Here is a 20,281-nt window from a genome sequence, read left to right on the forward strand (position 1 = left end):
TTGCGGGGGAAGGTGAAATTTTGGAATGTGATTCTAAGAGGAAGAGTAGCTACTCCGCTTGAGCTACTTTATTATGTAAATAAGGATTGAACAGCATACAAAAGAGGTTGTGGATTGTAATCCTTTCATGCTGGGGCAGGGCGTGATTTTGCCCCTACTTCATAGATGCACTTTTTTTCTATAGTATTGTTAATAGGATTTTTTAAAAATCATCTGGATTAATAAACAATCTTAATCTTGCCCACTGCTGGAAATATTCCAGAAAATGTGTTTTAAATTAGTAATAATTTTTATAGCGTTAGCTGGCTGGCTGGCTGATCTGCTGAAAGAGGGAGGCACGTTTTGTTCAGAATAGTTTGTGGAATTGAGACAAGTGGTTCTCAAGCATTGACACACCTAATAAAAGTAGCTTACAGTGCAGTTTAACATCATGTGCTGACTACATCCTTGTGTTTCCCGCCAAAATGAATTGTCATTGCCCTGATCTCATTCCCAGTAATGAGTGAAATATCTTTAATTATTAGTTGTACTAGCTATAAAGTGGCATTTTTCCTCCTTTCCTATTGACTTTGCTTGTCAGAAGGTCACAAAAGTGATCAACATGACCCCGGGACACTGCAACCATCATAAATATGAGTAAATTGCCAAGTGTCTGAATTTTCATCACATGGGCATGGGAATGATGCAACGGTTATGTGTGAAAAACAGTCATAACTCAATTCTTTCAGTGTCATTGTAACTTCATACTGTCACTAAACTAATAGTTGTAAGATAAGGACCACCTGCATTTCACAAATTGCTAGGGAAGATACAAACTTGCTCTCTTCCTGCCTACATTCCAAACTCTGCTATCTCTTTGCTCTCTGAAAAGTCCTTTTCCTCCTGCTGCAGACTACAGGTAGTCCTCAGATTATGACTATAATTGAGCCCAAAATTTCTTTTGTTAAGTGAATTTTGCCCTATTTTATTATCTTTCTTGCCACTTGTTAAATGAATCACTGCACTTGTTACTAACATTGTTAAGTGAATCTGGCTTCTCCATTGACTTTGCCTTGTCAGAAGGTTGCAAAAGATGATCATATGACCTCGGGACACTGCAACCATCATAAATACAGTATGAGTCAGTTGCCAAGCATCCAAATTTTGATCTTACGACCATGGGGATGCTACAATGGTCATAACTGTCAAAAATGGTCATAAGTCACTTTTTCAATACCTTTTCAATGATGAAGATTTTGATCGTTTGCTGCTTCATACAGAAGTTTGTTGGCTATCAAAAGGCAACTGTGTGAGATGCTTTTACAATCTTTTTGACACTGTTGTGGAGTTTTTTGAAAACAAGAATGCCTGTCTTAGTGGTGAACTCAAAGAGATCACGCATAACATTGCTTATTTAACAGAACTACTTGCAAAGTTCAATGAAGTGAATTTGCAGTTGCAAGGAAATTAGGTCAATTCTTATTAAGGCCAAATCTGTCATCTCTACGTTTATTTCAAAGTTAACTCTATTCAAGTGCAATATAGGCCGTTGCGAGCTATACCAATTTCCGAGCTTCTCTGAGCTAGAAGAGAAAGGTGGGATACAAGGTGATGATCTTCAAGTTTTTTGTGACCATTTGGACATGCTACATAAAGATATGTCTGAGCAATATCAGGATCTTCTTTTGATGGAAATTCCAGATTGGGTGATAAATCCATTTTCAGATACTGAGGAAGATGGAGGAGTGGAGGAATAATTCATAGAGCTGCAAAATGACATTGAGCTGAAGCCAAAGTTTAAGAAATGGTACCAAGAGTTTTGGTTACAGAAAGAAATCCTGCACTATGGACAGTGTTTAAGAAGTTCCTTGTTGCATTTCCAACATCATATTTGGTGGAACATAGCTTCAGTGTGGTCATCCAACTTCTCTCCAAGCAATTGACTACAGATTATTGAACATGGTGATTTAAGACTCCTGCTAAGTGACTTAAAACCAGACATTGGGAAACTGGTATCACTTCATCAAGCCCATCCACCACATTAAACATTTACTGAACAGTGAAGTAGTTACTAAATTTTACTGAGTTTACTAAGTTGCTAGTCACTAAGGTTCTTGATAAATGACTATCAGACTTTGAAAACCTGGTATCACTGGACCATGTTAACAATTTTGTTGAATTAACATTAACTAAAAAAGTTTTTAAATTGGATTTTGAATAAATGTGCAATTAATTGTTAATCCTTCCGTCCTGCAAACAGCCCAGTCACATGACACCCCCCCCAGCCACACTCACCAAGCCATGCCCACAGAAGCGGTAGAAAAAAAAATGAATTCCACCACTGGGTGGGGGGCACTGAGGATCAGTTTGTAGCACCAAGGGGGCGGTGGACTGAAAGTTTGGGAACCACTGTTTTACACCCTCTCATTTACAAAATCCATTTTACATCATAGTTTTGTTTTCACTTTCAGCCAAATTATTCTCTTCTATTATTTTTATCTTTAAACTTATTTTTCTTAATACATAAATATTATCTTGAATTGCCCCTTCAAAGTTACACCAAATTTTCATTTCTTATTTTCTCCATTTGTATATCTTACAACACAACATATATCTTCTAATTCAATTTAAACATAGAGAGTATTTCTTTCACTTTTTCTACAATTAACAATATATTATAATTTATTTCTTAATTAACTAAATAACAGTAGCAATCTTACTATTATTCAGGATGAGAAAACTTTCCACATGCTAAGCAGGTATGTCCCACAATCCTCCATAACCATCTTTGGCATGCCATATTTTTGTATTAACCACGTACAACAGCAAACACTAATTAGCCAACTGACATGCTCAGGTTGTGGCATCCAAGCCCAGAACATTTTTACTATTCTGTTTCTAAGGCCTTCTAATCTTCTGAGCGAAACATCAAAGCAGAAACTTGCTTAAATACATTCTCGGAATTTAAAATTGACATTCTTATAAATAATCCTTCTTCAGCTTGCTGCCCTTACAGATAAATTGAATCCAAACACCCAAACGTTTCCAGACTGCTTGGTTATTAAATATATTAACTGGGCAGAAAAGAAACTGTAGTTCAACAATTCTGGAATGGTGGGGATGACTACCCTAGACTTGGCTCTACTGAATTCAAAATATTATTTTCCTACAAACACATTTCAAACTGCAGAGGCTGCAGATTACAACATTCCACAATTGCTGCCCTAAAATGTTTAGTATAACTGTTGTGCACATAAAAGGCAACTTTGAATGCAGCTCTATCTTGTCTTGGATCCCAATAGGATGAAGCTGGGGGCAAAGCTACCTATTAATACTTGGGAAACATAAACATGTCAAAGATCAGCCTTGAGCACTGGGACAAGATTCTCTACATGTATGAAATGGGGAACAGTTCTTCAGATTCCAGTAAAAGTTTGCACTGCAAAAAAGGAATTAAGATATATAGCAGCAGGGATAAGTAAACACAACTTTTATAACTGCATCATTGCCTGCTATATTTCCTTGGTTCAAAATATCAATAAGCCATAATGTGATTTCCTTCGTTTTAACTCAGTGATACATGAAACCAACCATTATGATTTTTAAATCATGATTTGTAGCTTAATACAAATTATATGTGTGAATGAGTTAACTATGTCTTGTTCAGTAATCTATGGTTAAAAACATAGCATTAGCTATGAAGACAGACACTAATTAAGGATTTACAATGAAGTAGATCGTGCTCAGACTAGTAATCATAAGATATATCTGGCTTGTTTATTCCTAATATTTGGCTTGTGCCACTATGATTCATGCTGATCCCTATATAACTCCAGACTCTTTGCTTTCAGTTTAGTGTGGTCTATAAGCATACCTTTATCTTACCTTTGTGGGTTCATCAATAAAATATGGTTAAAATCCTTTCTTAGCTACTTATTCCTTAATTTTTTCTATTTGCCTTCTGTTTTAGCATATAATTAAAACAATATTCAGAAAATATAGAGTAGTTATTAAGCATCTGACTAGGGACAAGATTTTATAAAGACTGAGCTATAAAATAAGAACATGATTTTAAAAATGTGAAGCATATTCTTAAAAAATATAGATGCTTCTGAGCTTTGTCACAGCCAATTTGCAGTATATTAGATCATGATAGATAATAACTTACTTCAATTGCATTTGCTGCCTTTCAAAGCAATTATTTCTGGTTTGAGACACAAAAAAGGTTCTGAGTTCAACAAACATAAGAAATATGGGACATATTTTAAGTACCTCAGTAATATCTGCCTGATCTCGTAATCTTTTGACTTCGGTGAGCTTTATATTCTCTGATAAGAATTTGACTGTTTTTCTGCTTCTGGATTTTGTGCTAGAGATGAGGAAACACTGACTTTGTTTTTTGCTAGTTAGATGAGGTTTGTTGGTACAGAAATGGCTAGTATATATTAGCATGTAAAAGTAAAAAAGTTAAGGCTCTAATGTTATTCAATTCTATTGCACAAAAAAGAATTGGAAATCAATGCTTTTGTTGTCCCCCCACTTTACCCTACACTTTTCCCCCTTCCCTTTTTTCTACTATTTTCATTTTCTTTTGTGTTTTATATCCTAATAAACTTAATTTAAAAGTTCACCAAAAAAGAAAAAGAATTTGACTATCTTTCCAGTGACATAAGGGATAACCTCCCTCCCCTCCAATTATGCCTGTCAAGTCAACGATCTTGTTACACTTCAATCTACAAGCAGAGTAAACTAAACTAAATGTACTATATATTTAAGCCAGTGTAAAGCCCATTACGCTGTGAAATAAAACGGAATTTCTTTTAGCATCTTGAAACAATGAACTATCAGTTTCTGTACTATGATTTAATTCAACCTTCTCTTGCTGCTGTCCAGATGTGTTGGGACTACAATTCCCAGCATTCTTAGCTGCCAATTCTAGGATTTACACTCCCCTGCCCTCAACATCTGGAAAATAGTAGCTTGAGGAATATTCAATTATTCTGAATTTATTCCCTTTAATACATTTGATAGCACTACTTCACCTTCTTTGCTTTTATCACTGTTTCTTTCAAAACCTTCCAAATGTGCAATATATGCCAGTACATCTAATATACAGCATACTTTTACTTATTTAGAAATAAATATTTCCAATTAAATAAAGCATCTTTTAAAGTGGATTAAACTTCAACAGAAATTCTTTCAGCAATGCAGCAAAACAGCAGTGCCTGGTGACCAACACTCTCTCTAGCTTTCCAGTTTATTAGCCAAGATTACTTTTGTTTTTCTTTAATCCAACTAGTGAAGATAACTAGCCAATAACAGCTGATGGAAAGTGTTCCCACTCGGAGGAAGGATATAAAAGGTTGCCATAATATTAGCTGCATGAGAAATTGGAGACTGTAATCTTTCCCCTTTCTCCCTGCAGTAAATTTCCTATCTGTCTTATCTAAAAACACAGCCTACAGCATTGCCCTGCCTCCTGTACGCTATCAATTCTAGCTAAACAGAAGTATCTTTTTCATGGTAAAGGTACCCTTTTTTTAGCTGCCCTTATTAAAAATATCACCCCTTCTTCCAGAACTGCCTCCCTCCCACCTCTCCTTTGCAAATACAGACACATGTGGGCAATTCACCAAACAGTTCACAAAAGCAACACACACCTCCAGAGCACTGCATCTCTCTCTCTCTCTCTCTCTCTCTCTCTCTCTCTCTCTCACACACACACACACACACACACACACACACACACACACACTACCCCCACCTCCAAAAAACCCTAAATCCTACCTGAAATCTTTATCTGTGGATTTCATCTTCTCCAAGAGGTTGGAGATATGATAGGATATGTTGGTCATCTTGAACAGCTGGTCCGGGAAGATGATATCTTCTACACGGCTTGCTTTAATATAGAGATTTCAAGCAAGAGTACAAGTTTCTCGCTGTCCTAATCAGGGAGCTCTGCCGGGCGTGAAATCTGCATGGAGAATATGGCGACAGAAGGGGCACAGTGAGACTGGGGTAGTGTTTTTCCTTTCTCTCCCCCCCCCCTTGGTTAGAAGTCACTGGAAAAGCTAAGCCCCTGGACTGTTATCACAGGATATATATAGCCTGTAGTTGGAGCTGTAGTTGAGCTAATGGCACCCCCTCCCGGCAGACATCTGCAGCCTCTCAAGTTTTCCGGGAGAGAAAAGTGGAGGAAAGGAGGCAGCAGCTGCTTCTTTTCTCACCCCATCTCAGTGGCTATTTGGCCAGTGCTGCAGCAGAACTGCAGGTGTTTACTGACAGACTGCAATCAAATGGCAAATCATCCTGAAATGAGAGGGGGGGAGAGAGGGGGAGGGAGAGGGGAGAGAGAGAGAGAGAAAGAGAAGCAATGAATCACCTCTATCTGGCTAGGGACAGCTGATGTTGACACTCAGCGCAGAAGGAGGTCAATTAGTTTGCCTTTAGGAAGTTCTCTACATTCATCACTCTACCCATTCTTCCAGTATTAAGAGCTGATGTTCCTACTTTGCCAAGTACTTTTTAAATTCTGAATAATGGCATATAAATTAATTTGAGGTCTATGCAGCACCATAAATCTAAAAGAGATGCTGGATAAGCATTCATTCATTTTTTGGGGAAATGGCTCATTACAAAAGCTATAATTTTTCATTCCCAGGAGCTCAAATTGATACAATAAATTTGTTCTGGCTACAGAAAGCTAACTACGGGTAGGTCAGTTTGCTTTTATTTGTAACTTTACAGTATTTCCAATTAACAAAGAAATTAACCATTTCTTTTCACAAATTTAAATTAACAATGAAAAGAATTCCTATTACTGCATAATTGTGTGACATTTACTTCTGATTAATTGAGCTACTTGTACAATACATTGAACCATCCAGGCTGGATTCATCCAATTTACTAAATTGAAATGTGGTTTATGTTTCCGTGTGTCTTGAGAACATAAGCAATGAGTCTAGGGCAGATAAAGAACTACAGGACAAATCAATGGATATCTACTGAAAATGTTAATTTGCTTGAGTTCTGTTTACAATTACTGTTAGATAATGTCACAAAATTGCAACCAGTTTGATTATTTTTTAAGTAAAGATGCACCCACCTCTCTGACATAAATTTTAGATATATCTAGATTTTTCTTTACTGGTGTCAGGTACTGTATATAATTCCTGTACAAGAATGTACTTTTATAGCACTTTCAGAATCTTTTGTCCCAGTTTATTGTTACTGTTTATTGTTACCAAATAGGAAACATTTAATGATTGGCAACATCAATACATTGAATGCAACAAGTGTAAAATAACAGCTACTGATTACTCATCTATAACTTTATTCTTCCACATGAAAGAGTTAATCATTTTATTTTATTTTTTTTAAAAAAAGACTTACAAATTCAGATTTACTGAATTTCAATACTGATTATACCAAGATATTGGAAAGGAAAAGAAAACAACAGCACCATTGATATGAGAATTGGATCTATAATGATTGTGTTCAAATTCTTCTCTACTCCAGACATATTTTCACCTTATAACTCAGGAAATGAAAATATTTTTCAGCTTTTGTCCCATTTCCAATTGCTTATCTAAATGTTGACAGCATTGAAGGAAACTGGTAGTCAATGTTGATACCTATAACATACTCTAAACCACAACACACTTTACTACAAATGCATACTCATTTTTAATATTGGGGATAGAAAGCATTTTACTCGTAGTGAAAACATGACTTAGCCTGCCCAGCCTTTCAACAGTCCTATGAAATTATACTTTTCCCATACTACTAGGTATGTAGGAGTGCATCATTATCCACCTTGGGATCTCCAAATGTGTCAGGCCATAATCTCACCATTCCCAGTCAGTGGAGCAACTGATGATCCAATATCATGGCATCAAATTCGGGAACTGATACCGAGGGCAGGAAATCAAATTGTTTTCTGGCTGGGATAACATACTGCATCAAGCCCTAGCACATCACGCATAAACCGCGATTTACACCCGCTCAGTTCAAGCCAAACTGGCTATGATTCAACCCCGTTAGGAAAAAAAAATAACCAGTCTGCCCCCATTCCCAAAGCAGCGAGGGATAAAAGCGGCAAAGGTTACAAAAGGGAGGGTGTGGGAGAAACACACCTCTCGCCTGGCAGAAAGAAGGTAAAGAAGGCGGCCTCGGCAGCAGGAGGAGGAACTTTCGTGCGGATCTGAGGAAGAGGGGTTTTTTTTCCCAGCCGGAAGGTTTTGGTTACGCACAACCGGGCTGCGCTTGCTTGCCACGTCTGAGAGCGTCCGACCGGGCAATCATATCGCGGAGCCGGGCTGGTCCCGTGAAGATTCCTCTCTCGTCGCCGCCATGGTGAGATTGAGGGTGTGGGGGGAGCCGGGATTGGCGCTCAAGCTTGGGCTCCCTTCGCTTAGGATAGTCAGGTTGGCGCCCCGGCGTGTTCCTCTCCAGGACTTGAGAGTATGAAGAGCGCGGGGTTAGCGGGTGGTCATTTTGCCAGTTCCCGCAGGGCTGAGCTGGCTTGTCGCCGAGCTTCTCCCGGGAAACGGCGAAGGTCGAGCGAGGCGAGGGCCAAGGATCAAGGCCCATTCCCCGACTCCAGCTCTTCTCTGATCCCGGCCACGTCTAAGACTCCTTCCCAAGCCATTCGTTTGGGATCCTGAAAGCGCCCGTCCTGTATTGCTGGACGCTTTGCAGGAGATGCATCTGCCCCATTCATCCAAGCGCCTGTTTTTCATTCATTTTCTTTTTAATTCTTGAGGGTAGTGTGGTATTGTCTTGCACTGAACTGAAAACGGAAGCAGGTATTTCCCCCCCCAAAAGGCTACATTAAAGATCTACTGGTTTTAAATGTTTCTGATCCAGACCAAATGTCTATGGAGATTCTCACTCATCCAGGTCATGGTTGTCACAAAGGTGCTTTTTTTCAAGAAATCCAGACCAGTTACTATGGTTTGGTGATGGACCTAATTTGATATTGTGGATGACAGTTGAAAAGCTTGGTAGCAGCCAGGAAAAAGGAAAGCATTTTTTTTTCATCAAGGTATACTTATGCTGAATGCTGTACAAATAGTCCTTATTGCTATGGTTGGTCTCAATATTTCCATTGCTGGGTTGTTAATCCAATGGTGCCCCATTTTGCAAACTTCTTGCCAGATTTGTTAAAACAAATCACTGCAGTTCTTAAGTGTATCATGAGGTTGTTAAGGGAATCTGGTTTCTCCCATTGAATTTGCTTGTTGGCTCGGAAGGTTACAAATGGTGCTCACACAACCTTGGGACAGTGCAACTGTCATAAATATATACCAGTTGCCAAGAGCATGAATTTTGATCACGTGACCATGAGGTTGCTGCAACGGCCAGAAATGTGGAAACTGGTCATAAGTCACTTTTCTCAGTGCTGTTGTAACTTTGAATGGTCACTAAATTCATGGTTACAAGTTGAGGACTAGTTGTACTAGCTTTCTGGACAGTTAGCCATATTGACCTTGCTGGAGATCAGGACGAATTGTAATACTAGTAGATGTGTTTAAACAGTCCATAAAACTGTTGAAATTAGACTTGCTGTTAAGAAACACCTTTGTTCTGAGTCTAAGATATTTTTACATCCTAGGATAGGCATAGTTTTGTGGTCAGGGTGGTCAGTACGAGAATGAGAATCAAGTTTTCAAAACTAGATGTTCTGCCATCATTTTTTTCCTGTCCTGTCAGCTAAAGCAGGCACAAAGATTAGCTCCCTGTGTTACCTTATACCAGATCAGTTTCAATATGTCATGGAAATTCTAAAAATTAACTAAGGACAAAGAAGTCAAAATGCATGTGGAATGCTATAAAATTATTTGAAAATTAATTGTGTTAATGTACGTAAACTACTGTAAACAGTATGGCCAAGTCCTATATATTTTAATTCTTCACTATAAATATAAGGTTAGAGATCTATTAGTGTCATTACAGCTTCTTTGTATTTTCCTATTAGGTGTCTGTAATTAATACAGTGGACACTTCCCATGAGGATATGATAGTAAGTATTTTGTCTCTTTCATTTCTATTCCAAAATAAATACAGTAAGATTCATTTTAGAAAGATAATGCAAGGAATGAATATTTTTCTGTTGTACTATAGAAAACTTCAAAGGAACACCTTTATGCTAAAGCCACTTTTTACATAGAAGGGAAAATAAAATTATGGTAAGGCTAAGAATTCTCCCCTTTCTTTGGAGAGATATAATGGGATACAGTAGTTGAATCCAGAAAATGTGGCATTAGATGATGAACATGCTCAAAGTAAGGTAGCTGTTCATTTTAATATATTTGCATGTTAATATACCATATTATAGCATATACCCGTGATGGTGAACCTATCGCACGTATGACACAGGTGGCACATGGAGCCATATTTGCTGGCACATGAGCCGTCAGTTCCGGGACGCATGCGTGTGCTGGCAGCTGATTTTTAGCCTTCTGGAGGGCCGCGGCCTTCCCCGGGCTTCAGGAAAGCCTCAGGAACCTGGGGAGGGCGAAAACTCCCCCTCCGTGTGGGAGAGTCGGGCGTGTATGTGCGGGGTGGGTCGCACGCACAGGTGGGTTGGATGCATTGGATTGTGATTGTGGGCGCACACCCATGCGCAATAGCACGCGCACACACAATTTTGGCATGCCTTTACAAAAAGGTTAGCATACACTGTACCATATAGAGATGTAGAGTGAGTGGAGCAAGAGACACATTGTCTTGTTATATTTTTGGAATGTAACAATGAGTAGCATTTGCTACTTTGAAATATGCATAAAAATGGTAGATGCCAATCTTAATAATATGGTGACAATATATAGTCATAATTGAGCATTCTGCTTGAGAGAAAATTTTGGCTCAATCCAGACTCCGCGATCTCCATGATTGTGCTTCATTTATACTATTAGTTTTTCATATATTTTTTCTTCAAAATTGAGGTATGCTGTTTATAGTCATAAATTATGACTTGAGTAGCCTTATAAATATCTGGGAATTTGCACTGAAACAAAATGGTTTTTCAAAAATCACCCTCTGCAACATTTTTATTGGAATATTATTAGGTTTTGAAAAATGTTATGGTAGTTGTGATACTAGGCAAGTATCTAAGGCAGGGGTGTTAAGCTCACATCATCACAGCAACATCACATGATGTAATACAACTCTCCCCTCCTTTTTTCTGGCTAAACCGGGCATGGGCATGGCCAGCATGTGACGTATCCAGCACAACCATTGATTGTAACATCTTCTTATGCTGTGTATTTTATATTTCTCTATTTGATGATAATTTGTTTTTAATTTATTTTAAGATTTTTTTTTTGCTGTTCCTAGTCACTTCTGAGACAACTGGCTATACAAATTATAATGAATAAATAAATATTACATTTTCAAAGATTTAAAAATTGTTATAGAAACAGAAATGTGAGGTTTTAAAAAGCTTATTACATTACTTCCTAGCATGATGCTCAAATGGATTACTATGGCACTCGATTGGCAACCTGCTCTTCAGACAGATCTGTGAAAATATTTGATGTCCGGAATGGAGGACAAATTCTCATAGCTGACTTAAGAGGGTGAGCTGAAGACTAGATAATTCTTTGTCGCATGACCCATTTTTCTATTTTGGTTATAGACAAAATTGCTGGCTTTTGTCCAGAATATTTTTTTTTTGCATATCTAATATTCAACTTGACAGCTTTTGTAAGTCAACCTTTATCTTGCCTGTCTTACAACCTATATACAATATATCCAATTTCTTAGGCTTCATCTCATTTAAAAAATGATCTAACTAAACATAATTGATTGGACTCACAAACACTAAGAAATAAACTTTGAGTTCTGTACAATTAGGAAATAATATATTTGATTATGTCCTGTTGTTTTTAAAAGGACTCTCCAGATAGGTTGTGCTAAACTTTAGAAATGAATCTTCTTTACAAATGGAAATGTTACAACATTTTTGTTTTTTTAAAAAAATATGACACCTGCTTTGAAGCCCTTGATTAGGCTGATATGTCTGAATAAAAATTGAAGTGGCTCTTTGTGTAATATTTCAGGATATAAATCACTTGACAGGATGCATGATTTTAAAGTGGTTTCAAAATGCTCTCCATACGTCATAACTAAAAGCAAGGCCTTGATGCAGTAATTATTTCTTTTCCCCCCAATAGGCATGAAGGTCCTGTGTGGCAGGTTGCCTGGGCTCACCCCATGTATGGAAACATCCTAGCTTCGTGTTCCTATGACAGAAAGGTTATTATCTGGAAAGAAGAGAATGGTACATGGGAGAAGACATATGAATACACAGGACATGATTCCTCAGGTAGAGATATTCTTCTGCAAACTATGTGGGGATAGGAACAGATTGATTTAATCTTTTGGTAGAAATTTACTTATTTTAATTATGCTTATTACTTGCTTTTCCATCTTTTTTGGTGGTGCAGGCACTTCCAACTTTTAAGTGCATCCCCGTTGAAGCCAATTTTGTTGCTATCACCAGTATCTGCAGATGTAACACTTGTATAGCAATATCTTATTGCTTGTGGGATAAAGTAGCCTAGTGATCTGCAAACTAAATACCAGCTTGGAGGCATTTGTGCTGTTGTTGCCATTATAATTTTTTTAATACTTAAAGCTGCAGATTTTTTAAAAAGAGGCTGTTGCCATAGCATTTTAGCCTTTCATCCCATTTAAGTAGTGTAGACTAAAAAGTCAAGATTTCTATATTTTCCTCTTGTAGTTGAGTGATTCATATAATAATGCAATCTGTTTCTACGTTTTCTAACAGTCAATTCTGTATGTTGGGCCCCACAAGACTATGGGTTGATCCTGGCTTGTGGCAGCTCTGATGGGGCTATCTCTTTGTTGAGTTATACTGGTGATGGACAGTGGGAAGTGAAAAAAATCAGCAATGCACATACAGTGAGTATAGAGTCCTTTTATTAAACATTTTATGTGGCAAAAAAGGTGGAATATTTAAAGCATGTAAAATCTTTTTATTCTTTTACTAGAATCTGAAGTTCAGATAACCTTAGTCAAAATAAACTGTGTGGGTAAGGAAGGAAAGGCAATGTTTCTTTAATTGGATAAACATCCATGCACTATTAAACAGAGGAAATATATTTATTGTTCAACACATAAGAATAGAAAGATTACGTTAAAATGTTTTCTTAGGAAGTGTTTGTAAATGAAACAAATAGTTGTTAAAAATTGTCTTTAGTTTTGCTATAAATTAGGTGAAATTACATTGATTTATTTTTGCATAGATTGGTTGCAATGCTGTTAGCTGGGCACCTGCTGTTGTACCAGGAAGCCTCATAGATCAGCCTTCAAACCAAAAACCAAACTACATCAAACGATTTGCATCAGGTGGCTGTGATAATCTCATCAAAATTTGGAGGTAAGTTAGCCTCAAAAATTATCTAATAGTTTTTTGGGTGGGGGGAAAGAGGTAGAGATTTTTTCAAAAAAATTGCTTGTGCTTGTTACAAAGCTACCTTCTTTACTTCTTCCATCTGCCAAAAGATTAAACCTTTCCTAGTTTCTCTCCAACAGTTATTTTATATTTTTGCTTGGTTTTTCTGCATTCATTTGTTGGGCTAGGGTAGTTATGATTCAGTGCCACAATGAAGAAAACTATGAGTATAAAACAGAAGTGATTTTCCTTTGGTGATTCAGATACCAGTTCTTCTGGGTCTTTTTTCAAGGACACTTAATAAAAACTCTCTTGAAAGTCACAAATAGCTTCAAATTGAATTGGACATTTTTGGCTTCAGAAAAAAGGAACAAGGTGTGATATGATAGTTGTTTTGAAATATCCAAAAGTGTGACACGGGGAGGCAGATTCCAAATGAATTTTAGAAAAACTTCGAACAGTACAAATTTTGAATTGTAGGGTCAGATATCCAGAGTAGTGGTAACTTTGCTTTCCTTGGATATGTTCAAATAAAAGCTTGACCGCTTTCTATTAGGGGAATTTCTGTTTGATTCCCATACTTCACTGGAAATTAAAGTTAATTTCCTAAAGGACATCTTGTAATTGTTAAGAATCTGTGAATTGTTATTCAAAGCAGACATAAACTAATTACATTGCAAAAGGTGCAAAATGTATCGGTTGGGTTTTGGAGCAGAACTGTTTGAAAGTCTTGTCCATTCTATACTTTGATCAGAAAGTAAACAGACCAATCCTACACTGCAACATTTATCTGTATTGGTTCCACCACAAAACCGCGCTTGACTAAACCGCGTCCGACTAAACCGCGTAGCTGACGTCATCAACAGGGCGACAACAGCGCGGAGACAGAAGCACGCTGTAAACCCTAAACCTAAAATTAACACCTAAACCTAACCCCCCTAAACCTAACCCTAAACCTAACCCTTAACCTAACCCTAAACCTAATCCTAACCCTTAACCTAACCCTAAACCTAACCCTAACCCTTAACCTAACCCTAACCCTTAACCTAACCCTAAACCTAACCCTTACCTTAAGTTGAATCGGCTTGCTTTCAAAGCACTATTTAAAGCACCCTTCTTTCTCCACGCTGGCTGTTGTCGCCCTGTTGATGATGTCAGCGACGTGGTTTAATCGGGCGCGGCTTAGTCGAGCGCGGTTTTGACAGGTCACAATCTGTATTAATATTGCTAATATTTGTTAAAATAGCCATTTCCTTTATCACAATATATTCATCTTGGTTTTTACACTTTTTTTCTGAATCTTCATCTTCCCCCTCCCAATATTTCCAGAGAAGAAGATGGCCAGTGGAAAGAAGAACAAAAATTGGAAGCTCACAGTGATTGGGTCAGAGATGTAGCCTGGGCTCCTTCCATAGGTTTGCCAACAAGTACTATTGCCAGTTGCTCCCAGGTAATTTTACTTTAATGTTTACCCAATGAAGATAGAGATCTGTTATTGCCTTCTATGAGATGGCATAAATAAAGTTTCATAAATAAAATTAAAATGTTATGAAAAAATAGCTTATTGAGAAAGTTTTAACCGTAAGCTTTTTTGGCATATTGGTTTTTAGTAAAGTTATTGTTAATCAGCCTTTAATAAAATAAGCTGAGAGGTATTGTATTTTTTTGAGTTTAAGACGTACCCTTTTCCCTCAAAAAAGGGGGTAAAAATCTGGGTGCGTCTTATACACTGAATGCAGCATTTTTGGCCTCCCGAAACCCCACCCCCTTTCCAAAAATGGCTGTGCATAGTCTTTAGGAGGCTTCCAGTGCTCCTGGGGCTGGGGAGGGCAAAAATGAGAGAAAAATGAGCTGGTTTTTGCTCATTTTTGCTGCTCGTTTTTGCCCCTTCAGCCCCCCAGGAGCACTCTATAAGCCTCCTAAAGGCTATGCATGCCCCCCCCCCCTTTTAACAAAAAATGGGCCCTTTGTGAAAAACAGGCCATTTTTGGGAGGTCTGCAGAGTGCAAAAACTTTTTTTTAATTTGCCTCTTCAAAATCTTGGTGCGTCTTATACTCCTGTGTCTTATACTCCGAAAAATGTGGTATTATTTCTTTGAGTGGATAGAGTCATTTAGAATTCCAGTTCCCGCTTTGTAATCTGAAGCAGTAGTACCTCCAGTTAAGACCTGTATCAATGTGTTTTTAACTACTAGCACTACAAATAAAATACCCTTACGGATTGATAATTGCCAACTTGAAGCACAATTTGAATGAATTCCATGGTCATGGAGTTGTAGCTGTGGCTCTGGAGAAAGGATGTCCTTGTTAAAATGTCAGCATCATTCTGCTATAGGAGATATTGAATGTCCATTTCTTGACAGCTCTATTTGCCTTCTTCTAGGATGGCAGAGTGTTTATCTGGATGTGTGATGATGCCTCTGGAAACTCATGGTCACCAAAATTACTCCATAAATTCAGTGATGTAGTCTGGCATGTTAGCTGGTCCATTACTGCAAATATTCTAGCTGTGTCTGGAGGAGATAATAAAGTAAGTATTAAAGCATCTTGTACCTAAATTATTTAGTCAGTCCCAAGTGGCCTTTTGCTATTACTTGTTTCCTAGATTCACTTACTTACCGTGTTTCCCCCAAAATACGACAGGGTCTTATTTTTTTTTGCCCCACAAAATATGGCCTCGGGCTTATTATCAGGGAGGGCTTATTGTTTTGGGGTTGCTGGGCGGCTGCTCCTTTGCGAGCAGACTCCCAAAGAGCTGGGCACAGCCTCAGGGGCAAAGCAGCCATGAGGTAACCACGCTCACGAGCAGCCACCGGGCAAATCCCCTCTCCAGCCGGGCAGAGTACCATTCACTGACCTAGGGGGTATCACTAAGGCGCCAAGCCACATGGCACTCTGCCCGCCCCCCAGCTCCCGCGGCTTGGCACATTTGGGATACCCCCTAGGTCAGTGCATTGAGCTCTGCCCGGCTGGAGAGGGGAGTGGCGCAAGCGCCTGTTTCACCCCCAGCAAGCATGCCTCCCAGCCTCACCAAGCCCTTGCGCAGCTCTCCCAGGGCACCGCCACCAGCCACCGCTCTGAGCATAACTTCCAAACTCCAAAACTCGGCTGCTAAGTCTGAGTCTTCCAGCATTGGCCGCTCTAGGAGTGCTCTCTATGGTGGGACAGCTGCCAGACAGAGTGTCTTCCAGACAGAGAATCTTCCGGACAGAGAGTCTTCCAGCAGCCGGCCCACCATAGAGAGTACTCCTAGAGTGGCCGATGCTGGAAGACTCCGCAGACGAGTTTTGGAGTTTGGAAGTTATGCCTGAAGCGTGTGTGCAGCAGCGGCGGCGGTGCTCTGGGAGAGCTGCGCAAGGGCTTGGTGGGGCTAGGAGGCATGCTTGCTGGGGGCAGAACAGGCGCTCACGCAACCCCCCTCTCCAGCCAGGCAGAACTCCATGCACTGACCTAGGGGATATCCCGAATGTGCCAAGCTGCGGAAGTTGGGGTGCGGGCAGAGTGCCACGTGGCTTGGCACCTTATTGATACCCCCTAGGTCAGTGAATGGCGCTCTGCCTGGCTGGAGAGGGGATTTGCCGGGCGGCTGCTTGTGACTGTGGTCACCTCATGGCTGCTTTGCCCCTGAGGCTGTGCCCGGCTCTTCGGGAGCCTGCTCGCAAGGGACAAGCCGCCCGGCAACTCCCCCCTCCGGCCAGGCAGAACGCCACTCCCCAACTTAGCGGTATCCCAAAGGCAGCAAGCAACGTGAGCGCCTTTCCTCCTCCCGGCTCCCGTCGCTTGGCGCCTTTGGGATACCGCTAGGTCGGTGAGTGCTGCTCTGCCTGACTAGAGGGGGGGTTGTCCAGGGGGGTTATTTTCAGGGGTGGGCTTATATTTTTGCCCACACGAAAAATGTGTCCAGGCGTTAGTTTCGGGACAGGTTGTATTTTCGGGGAAACACGGTATGTGTTCCAAAGGTATTAGCTGAAGCAAGGGGCTCAGTTATAACCTGCTTCATATTTGAAGTAAATCAATTTCTGTCAGAACTTCTGAAGAGGCTGTGAGAAAGTAGGGGCTTGTGTAAAGTATGTTCCTGGTTTATTACACTGGGATAATTAAACCTAACCTAACTCATCTTCATTCAATAAAGATGTTGTTACCCACTCTTTCCATATCATTCATAAATGTCATCACTTCTATTACATGCCTATTAGTTAATTCCTTTTTTCACAAGGATTTACTGACAGACAGTATAGTACTGTAATCTCTATCTGCCTCAGCATTATCTAGTATACATCTCTTCTCCCTCTTCCCAGTGCAGCTTTTATAGTTGTACTATACTAAGAGACCACATGTAAATAGATGCAGATAAATATAACTAACCACATATACTAACAAATCCAAGCGTTTTAAAATATGTAATATTTATCAGTCTAGCAACTGCTCTTCTTCCTTCTTGCACTATTCTCTCAAAATAGATTCTACTAATTTTGGAAACTCCCCAAAGCAAAGTTTTGAGATTGCTGGGAAGTAAGAAGAAGCTGCAAGCTGCCTTGCCTGTGTTCTGCTAGCAAGAATAGCTTCCCTTGACCAAATAATACCTAATTAAATTTAAAAGCAAACACATGAAGGCTACTTGACAGCTAATCAAATCAAATCTAACCTTTAATGAAGAAAATTTTTCAAAGCAAGGTTCATGTTTGTAAATTGAGTTCTAAAATAAACATGGTCTTTTCTAGGTAACTCTATGGAAAGAATCAGTAGATGGACAGTGGGCATGCATTAGTGATGTCAATAAGGGCCAAGGAGCAGTATCTGCCATTACAGAAGGACAACAGAATGAACAGTGATGACTATGATGAAGATTTCCAGTTGAAAGAAGCAGTTTTTTTCTACTTTTCTTAGTAATCCAGGTTTATTGAATACGGGCCATGTAAAATTTAATTTGTTATGAATATTCTCTTGATAAAAAAAAATAAACTGTGGAATGCCTTCATCAATCTGGTTTTTAATAATTTGGTGGACTATAACTTTCCTAATTCCTTGCAGCAGTCTAGGAATTAGGAGGATGAACTAACACATTTAGAAGGTACCAGGTTAGGGAAAGCCCCCGTAACAATCTGCCTTAATTGACACTTTTAAAATTCAAGGCAAAATGGACATGAAAAAATACTGTTCCTTTTAGTGTGATTTTTTTTTAAAAAAAAAGAAATATACCAGTATTTTTCATCATTTTACTTGAAAATTTTGGCATCCTTTCAGCTAGTATTTCTCTGTTAAAAGAGTCTTAAGAGTTCCTCAGAGTAATGTTTTAGTAATTACTTTTTAAAAACTTAGTATTTTCTCTTCTGTCAAGAAGTACGTGGTATATAATTTGAACATAAGAGGAAGAGATGGGAGCCGAATTTATACACACTATGATCCAATACAGTCACCTTTGCTTTGTAGTTTGCCTTACATGTTTAACTGAAAATGTAAATTTGATCTCTAAAATACTGCATAACTAATGTTTTGTTCTTTTGCTTTAAAAAGAGAAAGTCCAATTAAAATCCACTGAATTGTTTCAGAAAGAAAATTGCTCTATGTTGTAATTATTTTGTACATTTTTCATAGTAAATTGTAATAAATTCAGAAGGTTGTTTAAGTTGGACTCATAGGATTATTTCACTCCTGTCTTAACAGAACAGGAAGAAATTATTGAACTGCTTTGTCCATTATGCGTATTTGCGTGCTTCTGGTTTATGACACAACATAATTCAAGTAATAGACACAATAAGTGTAAGGAGGAATGAGGCAGCTTTTAAGTAGTAGCAGAATAAAGAACAGAGGTCAAAAGCATATTGTTTTTCTTACACTAATTATGTGAGATGTTGTATATAAAAATTAAATTAGAGCCCATAGCAGCTTAGTCAAAAATCTCTCTAATCCACTGAAGTATAAGTAGGGGAGGATGTACAGCACAATGAGGCTTGCAAAATTGTTAGGTAGACTATACTGAGAAATCAATTTTACAGGAAGGTTAAAACTACTTAAGATTAGCTAAAATAACAAATCCTTACAAACCGTTTGTGAACATTATCTGCCTGTTGTGGACTTGAAATACTGTGTTATTTGTTGCTATGGTAGGCAACATGGATGCTATGATGGAGCTTGCATTCCTCCCTCAAGGCTGTCTTATTATTTACACAAACACCTCCAGTATGAAGCAACACAACCAGTGACATGTTTAAACTTACGAATTTCAGAACTAGAATTTCAGCAATTATCAAGAGCTATGAGAACAAAGTAAACCTGCATTAAATTGATACAGAAGTCCTATTTTACTCATTATGAGTTATTCCCTGGGAAGTGTGAGAAGTCTGCAGTTTTAAGAAAGCATAAGCTAGGATGAGTGAGTATGGTTTTTTCTAAGGCTTTTTGTATAGCATGTATCTTTCATATTTTTGTCCACAGCTTCCATGATTTGCTTAGAATTTGCTTTAGTCACATTTCTATTATTTTTCATCTACAAAGTAGAAAAAAATCAGATGAGACTGCGTAGAAAGCACATCCCTGTGCAATAGTATGCCTCCAGAGATACCTAATGATGTTCTGAAAATCGCGAAAACCTGGCTTTGTTATGGGGTTTGGGAGTACAGTGGCTGCTTAGGCCTTAACTTAACAGTTTTTCTTTCTGGTTTTGTCCTTTCAGATGCTTAGGATTTTTCATGATTTTTTGTTTTTAAAAATAATTTTATTATACATTACGATTAAAAAGATAAATACTAAAATAAGTTTAAAAAAGGAAAAAGAAAAATATATAAAGAGATGACTTCCTTCTTCATCACAAGTATAAACAATTTTAGTAACTTAAATCACTTTATCTTAAAATACAACTAATTATATATTCTTTCCGTA

General features: G+C 38.5%; 2 protein-coding genes across 4 annotated transcripts in view; one reads left to right on the forward strand and one right to left on the reverse strand.

Moving 5' to 3' along the window:
• LOC116503635 (cullin-associated NEDD8-dissociated protein 1-like) overlaps positions 1-8,198 on the reverse strand; it is a 37,323-nt gene extending 29,125 nt beyond the window's left edge. Inside the window, exons 1-3 of one of the 3 annotated variants that reach the window (XM_032210186.1) lie at positions 8,115-8,187; positions 6,207-6,288; positions 5,767-5,953 (exon numbers count right to left, since the gene is read on the reverse strand). In XM_032210186.1, coding sequence (XP_032066077.1) covers positions 5,767-5,834 — 68 coding nt within the window. In that variant the 5' untranslated portion in view covers positions 5,835-5,953; positions 6,207-6,288; positions 8,115-8,187. Of the gene's footprint in view, positions 1-5,766; positions 5,954-6,206; positions 6,289-8,114 lie in introns of all 3 variants that reach the window. The other 2 variants (XM_032210185.1, XM_032210187.1) reach the window with 2 other exon arrangements.
• A 58-nt stretch (positions 8,199-8,256) lies between these two features.
• SEC13 (SEC13 homolog, nuclear pore and COPII coat complex component) lies at positions 8,257-19,028 on the forward strand. The gene is made up of 9 exons (XM_032210188.1): positions 8,257-8,334; positions 9,959-10,003; positions 11,446-11,561; positions 12,159-12,310; positions 12,776-12,909; positions 13,254-13,387; positions 14,732-14,852; positions 15,786-15,932; positions 18,124-19,028. The coding sequence occupies exons 1-9, from the start codon at positions 8,332-8,334 to the stop codon at positions 18,232-18,234; spliced, it is 963 nt and encodes a 320-aa protein (XP_032066079.1). The 5' UTR covers positions 8,257-8,331; the 3' UTR covers positions 18,235-19,028.
• Positions 19,029-20,281: the final 1,253 nt, after the last annotated feature.

This window comes from Thamnophis elegans, chromosome 2 (assembly GCF_009769535.1).
Source record: "Thamnophis elegans isolate rThaEle1 chromosome 2, rThaEle1.pri, whole genome shotgun sequence".
NCBI classification, from domain to species: domain Eukaryota; kingdom Metazoa; phylum Chordata; class Lepidosauria; order Squamata; family Colubridae; genus Thamnophis; species Thamnophis elegans.

Coding starts and splice junctions, on each gene's coding strand:
- SEC13 (XM_032210188.1), top strand. Junction 11,562..12,158: donor CTCATAGCTGACTTAAGAGG/GTGAGCTGAAGA, acceptor TCCCCCCAATAG/GCATGAAGGTCCTGTGTGGC. Junction 12,311..12,775: donor CACAGGACATGATTCCTCAG/GTAGAGATATTC, acceptor GTTTTCTAACAG/TCAATTCTGTATGTTGGGCC.